This window comes from Frankliniella occidentalis, unplaced genomic scaffold (genome assembly GCF_000697945.3).
Source record: "Frankliniella occidentalis isolate FOCC.00 unplaced genomic scaffold, Focc_3.1 Scaffold4, whole genome shotgun sequence".
NCBI classification, from domain to species: domain Eukaryota; kingdom Metazoa; phylum Arthropoda; class Insecta; order Thysanoptera; family Thripidae; genus Frankliniella; species Frankliniella occidentalis.
Genome location: NW_026267134.1, coordinates 4,181,479 through 4,188,062, shown reverse-complemented (window position 1 = coordinate 4,188,062; position 6,584 = coordinate 4,181,479). Strand labels below are relative to the sequence as shown.

Sequence of the window (6,584 nt, the reverse complement as noted above, 5' to 3'; positions counted from 1 at the left end):
CCTCCCCCCTCTCTTCCCGGGTGGCATAGCGCCACTGAGCCGCAACAGGGCCCCTTATTATCGGAGGCACCCGCTCATCAGACTAACTCCCGGAACGGCTGCCCGGAGCAGCGTGTCCCGCGCGGAGCAGCGCGGAGCTCGCCAGTATTTCGAGGGTTTCGTTTTTATTTCGGATGGCGGGGGACTTTTGTGTCCCACAGCCATGTCAGTCGATTAGAGAGGGCAGCACAGCGAGCCACAACGACGGAGGATACCCGAGAGCATGGATGGGGTACTCGGCGGGGTCGGGGAAAGGGGGGGGGGTTAAGGGGAGGGTGGTAAAGAGAAAACGCAAACCCCCCCGCATACCCACGCGTGCGACCAAGAGAGGACGCGACCACGGCCCGCCGCCGCCGGCCACGAGGTCACGGGCGAGCAGGAGGGTCGCGCGGAGTGACCCCGCCACGCCCGCCGCGCCCGCGCCGGGCCCCACCCCGCCAGCCAATGCCGAGCGGAAGCTTCCTTTATCCCAGGACAGTGATTGGTCGAAGGATTGGCGCGGCTCGCGGGCGCATCAGGTCGGGGAGGGGAGGAGGGGGGGGGGGGCTATCGTCACGTCACATAACTAGAGTGCCCCGCGTCGTGAGAAGAGCGACGATACGTCCTCCAGGCCGAGTCTTATTGGACGAAAGAGGAGAAGGACTGATCACTCCCGCTCTCTACCGAGCCCCCGCCGGGCAAAAGAAAAGCCGTATCCCCCCGCCCCGGCGTTCGCACCGCTGCCTACCTCCCAGGCTGCTGTGGTGCGCTGTCCGGAGGGGGGGGGGATACAGGGTGATACAGCTTTTTCGTCTGGCGGCGGCGCGGCGCAGTGATCTGTCCTTCTCCTTTTTCGTCCAAGACCGAGTGAACTCCGTAGCGGGGCGTGGCGGGGCGTGGCGGGGCGTGGCGGGGCGTGGCGAGGCTCGCATAGCCCTGCGTTATCACTGCACTGCCAACATATAACGCTCCGCCGCGGCTCCGCGCCGCTCCGGCCGTCTCTCTCCCACAGCCAGAAGGCCGTTCTTTGGAGCGTGTCGCGCCCGGAAGCCCCCCTTTTGCCCCGCTCTCCCCCTTTCTCTCCCCCCCTCTCCCCTCGCCGCTCTCGCTCCCCTCTCCCCCTCTCTCTCTCCCTCTCACCGACATCCACTTTCGCTCTCACTTCGCCCTTTCATTATGAATTCTCCATCACGCAGACTCTATCCATACATAGCTATGCGAGCTCCACACTACAACTAGTTGGGGTGAAAAAAAAAAAAAACACGACATCCTGGAAACCGAACATAGATTTGGAAAGTTTGTCGTTTTCACCGTGGGGCCTCTGCATTTCCCCAATACGCCGCCCCCGCGCGGCCAGGGGTAGGGAGGGAGAGAGGGAGGGAGGGAGAGGGGCTGTTTTGTAAACAGCCGCGGTAAACTGATCGGAGGGTTCAAAACGCGAGGGCCGCGTTCGTCGCGTCCGCGGAGCGCCTCTGCTCCGCCTCGGGGCGGCCTTGGAAGAGACCCTGGACGCCTCCCCCCTCCCCCCTCTCCCTCACGGCTCTCCGCGCCTGACTGCTCTCCCCTACCTCCCCCCCTCCCCTTTCCTAACTCCCTTCCTTTCCTCTCCTTTCCGTGCGGCGGAACGTTCATTAATTAACGGCCATGCACTCCGTGTGAATCGGACGCGGTGCGACGGCGCCGCGCCTTTGGGCGGGAGGGGGGGGGGGGACATAGCATAGCATGGAGACCGAAGGATGGGAGACGCAGAAATATAATTTGGCCAAGTACTTTTGCAAAAAAAAAAAAAAAATAGATTTGCAGCCTCTTTTGCTTGGATCAAAAACTTTCGTAACCATGCAAAACTAGTTTTCCTTTTAAACTGATAAAAACAAAAATGGCACAGGAATATTTCGTAAATCTAAGCAAAATTTTCTGGGTCCATGCTGATTTTTCTGGATCCAAAATATTATTTCTCTCACCCTGGGGAAGGAGATTTTTTTGATTCCGGTGTAGACTTTGGGAGGCTGCGGCTGGACCACACGCTCCCCCGCAGCGGCGCCACACTCTCTCCCGCGCGTCGCTCGCGTGCCAGCGCCCTCTGTCCCTCCCGGTTCTATTGGGGACAGTTCCCGTTGCAAACGACGAGATATCATCAATTTTCGTCGTTGTCGCTCGCGGGAGAGAGCGGAGCGGTTCTCTATGTGTGCGAGTCTGTCCGTCTCTCTCACACTCGTGCGAGCCCGCCACACTGCCCGCCCGCCATGCCGGGGGCGCGTCGCGGCGCGTCGCGTCGGGCCGGCGGCCTGCTCGTGGGGGCCCCGGAGCCGCGAGGGGGCCGGCCGGCCCACAGTATGGCGAGCGGGTGGTCGGTCAGCCATACTGGGTACCACAGCACGCTGCCCAGCCAGGTACCCGCGTGGCGTGGCGTGGCGTGGCGCGCCGCGGTCTCCCCGGAAGCGAGTTCACTGACACGAATCGTATGGCGCGCTCCGCGGGACCGCCAACTTGTGAAACCCCCCCGCAGCAGCCAGCCAGCCAGCCAGCCAGCCCGGGCCACATGCCGCCCGACGCCGCGCTCTCGCATCGGAATGAAGAGGAAAAGAGTTATGACGGAAACGACGCGTGGAACATCGGCCGGCTCGCCGGGCGGGGAGTCGAATACCCTCACTCACTCACCACGTCGTCGTCGAAGCCCTGCAGCTGCTGGTCCGGCAGCCGCTCGTAGACGACGCGCCCAATGCCCTGGTTGCAGGTGGTCTGGGCTGCGGACAGAAAAGTGGCACGTCAGCGGCACATCAACAGCCTTCAAACTAGCGCGTTAGTCAAAATAAAACATTTTCAAATATTTCAAGAGTTAAAAAAAAACAAAAAACAGTAAACAAACTATCCACTACATGATGAGCGTTTAAATTAAATCGATGAAACCGACGAGTGTGAGTCAGAGCGAGGGAGATTGAGAGAAAGGGATGGAAGGGGGGGAGGGGGCGGGGCAGGACGCACCTAAGGTGACGCGGCGGGTGCTTGTCGCGGCGTGTGTGATCTGGAGCGTGCACTTGCACCGTCACCGCGAAACAGCTATCGGCATTGGGCCAGCAGACAAAAGTGGGACATCGGGGTGGGCGGGCGGCCTGCGCGTCCACGCCACGCCACGCCACGCCACGCCACGCGACGCACTGCCCTCGCCCATGTGCTGCATGACTCAAGGTAAATGCTTGTTCCTACGAAACACCGCCGCGGTGGCCCAGGGCAGGGGCAGGGGGGAAGTCATAGGGGCTGGGCGGCACTAACGTAACGCATTTAGAAACGCTGAAAAACGACAGTTAATTTTCAACCTTTTAAGCGGTACTAAAGCGTTTTTAGCTTCTGTAGAGCGTTTTCCATACGAAACACGCGTTTCGGAATCTAAAAACGCTTTAAAAACGCTTGAAAAGTAGAAAATTAATTTTCGATTTTAAGCGTTTCTTTACGTTACGTTACGACGCCCTGCTGGGCGGAAGTTCACCTACATTCAGCGGGGACAAAGTTCCCTATGTGGAAGGCCGAAAGGTAAGGGCCTCGAAATGATATCCTTTCATTTTAAAAGCTGCCCTGGCCATTTCCTTTTCGCGTTGGGGCGCGCGCCATGAGGACGCACCATGGGGATTCACAATGAATGAATGAAACGAGTGCAATGAGAGTGAATGAGCAGCAACACTGTCCGCGTGAGGATCACGCGGGTCGCGGCCACAGCAGCAGCAGCGGGTTTGCGAAGGCCGTGGCGGTCGTTCGCACTCGTTCGCACATCCCATCCCCGGTGCAGTAAAACAGGAACGCGCGCGGCCTCGGCCTCCGCGCCAGGGCAACGCCAGGGCAGCGCCGGGGCAGTACGATGCTCTACGAAAATGACTCCCCGCCGTGGTCGGGGTGGGAGCGCCACGCCATCCGGCGAGCGGAGATGGGATCGAGCCGATATGCAGATCGGCGATGGCCTTCTTGTCGGCCGCCGCGCCGGCCCGCCGGCCCGGGGTTCCCAGTGCAAAGCAATTAGAGCCCCATCCGCACCGGCCAGTCCAAGTGTGCGAGACTTTAGCGCCCTCTCCTGTTCGGAAAAATAGACAAAGTGTAGAGCAACGACAATTTGTCTAGTTTTAGGAGCAAATCTGCATCTGGTCTGATAGATAAGCACAGAAAAGTTCCCAAATCTAATGACCCTCTTTGACATGTTTCGTGTCTGTCTGGTACATCGGACGGAAGTGCCAAAAAATGACATTGGGACGTCAGCTTCAGACACAAGTTGACTTCTTAGGATGGCTTTGGAAACGTCTTATGCACAGAACGGCAGTCATATAGTGAGAAGGAGGTCATGGCGGAGAGTCGACCTATCCCTTTGTTCCGCTTCATGGCAGAATTATGACCTCGCCCCGCCTCGCCCTCGTCCACTTGGAAAGGGCTATTCTAAATATTCGTGCACCTTTTTGCACCTATTTCTTCGTCAATTCGAACACTTTTGTGCTCGCTTTTGTGCATTCATTTTGGCAGAAACGGCATGCATTCTTGCGCACAAATTTGACCGAAACAAAACGTGGGTATGTCTCGGCCCGAACGTTTTCACAAAAGCATACAAATACATTTAGCTTGGAAGGGCCGCACACAAATTCCTCTTTCTTTCTTCGTGTCGATTATCTTTTCTTTCGTCTTCTTTACGGAACTTTTCAGCTCAGCAGGGCTGAGAAACCCTTTCCATCAGTTCGTTACGATAAAGTTTCCGTACCACGGCAAATAAACGTCACCAAGGAGATACTTACATCATCATATGGGCATCCCAAATAAAGTGCCGTGTGTTGTGTAAACCAAAAGAAAATGTATAATCTGTTCCCGAACCGTGGCGGCCTGTGCGTGCAGTGCAGCGCAGCGCGGCATACCCGCGGAGGTGGCAGGTGTCTTGGTCGCGCGCGCCCACCGTCTCAAGGATAGGCCACCCGCCCGCATGGCGGCGGGCGCCGTGCCTACCCGCCGGGGGCGCAGCGCCTTGGGAGGAGCGGGCAGAACCCGCGGGCCCCCGGGCCCCGGGCCCCGCGCCCCCCACCGGATCCAGGACCGGCGTGCCGGCCGCCAGCAGGCCGCATCTCGTTTGAACAGCCCACGCCCTTGTATTTCGTTAAACTAAAAATCGGAATTTGACTCTTCTGGTTTGGTCAAAGGTGTGCCCCCCCCCCTCCTGAATCCTTCTCTCCCCCATAAGGCACACTAAGTAAAATTAAATGGTGAGTAGCGGGGAACGACATCCGGAAAAAATATGCTTTGGGTTCTCCACACGCTGCTGGCCGCTGGACTCGAGAATCATGACTTCCGGCGCCGGCATACATACGGGTTCCGCGTTTTACATACAGCAAATTACAGAACTTCGGAAAAAGAAAAAAAACAACAACAGAGCAACCAAATTGTGAGGCGACGGCTCTCTTTCGTCTTGATTGTAAAAAGGAAAACAATTCTCTGTAACTCACCATTGGTCAACATCTTGAGGACGGTGAGCACAGTTATAGCCTGAACCATGCTGGGCAGGTAGACTTTTCTTCTCATTTTGACTGAAGGCGATGGCACTGTGCTGGCCTGTTGCGACGCATGACCCTCCGACCGCACTGCGAAGCACTAGGTCCCTGCAGGGGAATGCAGAGGGGTGCGCTCCCGTTAGCGAAGGCCGAGTCGACAAGAGTTGCACGCCTCCTGGGTGTGGTGTTTCAGGGCGGGTGCAACTCTGCAACTCCAGTCGCGCCCCAGAGCACCTTTAATTGAACATGATTTGATGTGCGAGGGATGGTTGGAAAAGGCGGCTGGGCAGCTCAGCTCCGCCGGGGAAAATTTTTAAGGGCGGTCGAAAATGAAACAAGCCCCTCCCAAACCGCACTGAGAGAACGGAAACGAGGAAACTGATAGCTACAGAGCTGCTCTGGGGGGAAGCCCGCACAACACGAAATTAATCCACTTGCTGCTGGAGCACCAACGCGCACGCACACACGCACGCACGCGCGCGCGCACACACTCACACGCACGCACGCACACACACACAAACGTGCACACAGGAACAACTCTGTTCGACGCACTCGGCTCAGCCCGCGTCGTCCTCTCTTTGACGCGTTCAGACTCCAACTGGACCCGCGCTCGCACAGGTGGCGCGGGGTGAGGGTAGGGGTACTGGCCACCAGGGGCCGGTCCGGTCCGGGCGATCAGCACAAAGCGCGGACCTGGACCTCACGCTCGGGTGCTTACGGCACGCCGCCCCCTCCCGCTCTCCTCCCCCACGTGACCGGATGTGCCAGCGCCGCGGCCGCAGCGGTACCGTCACGTCGTCTCTATGTGTCCGTGTGTAGTACCCAACTTTCGAAAAGCGAAAGGGATAGGACCATAGGAGAAGAGGGGGGGGGGGGGCAATAAAGTTATTGCGAGATATTTGTTATATGAGACCGAGTGAGTCACATCATTGTAAAATTGTAACCGCGAATTGGAACTATTGTGGATGGATAAAGAATGAGTCGACTTCACCAAAACTAGTTATTGTGTCAATTACAGTATTGTCCATGGCCAGCCTTCTGCTTGAAAAAAAAAAA

General features: G+C 57.8%; 1 protein-coding gene across 2 annotated transcripts in view; it reads right to left on the bottom strand.

The window, feature by feature from the left end:
* Positions 1-6,386, bottom strand: part of LOC113204216 (uncharacterized) — a 33,460-nt gene extending 27,074 nt beyond the window's left edge. Inside the window, exons 1-3 of one of the 2 annotated variants that reach the window (XM_026419295.2) lie at positions 6,024-6,386; positions 5,484-5,636; positions 2,677-2,762 (exon numbers count right to left, since the gene is read on the bottom strand). In XM_026419295.2, the coding sequence (XP_026275080.1) occupies positions 2,677-2,762; positions 5,484-5,559 (162 nt within the window). In that variant the 5' untranslated portion in view covers positions 5,560-5,636; positions 6,024-6,386. The remainder of the gene's footprint in view (positions 1-2,676; positions 2,763-5,483; positions 5,637-6,023) is intronic. The other variant, XM_026419296.2, reaches the window with a different exon arrangement.
* Between the last annotated feature and the right edge of the window lie 198 nt (positions 6,387-6,584).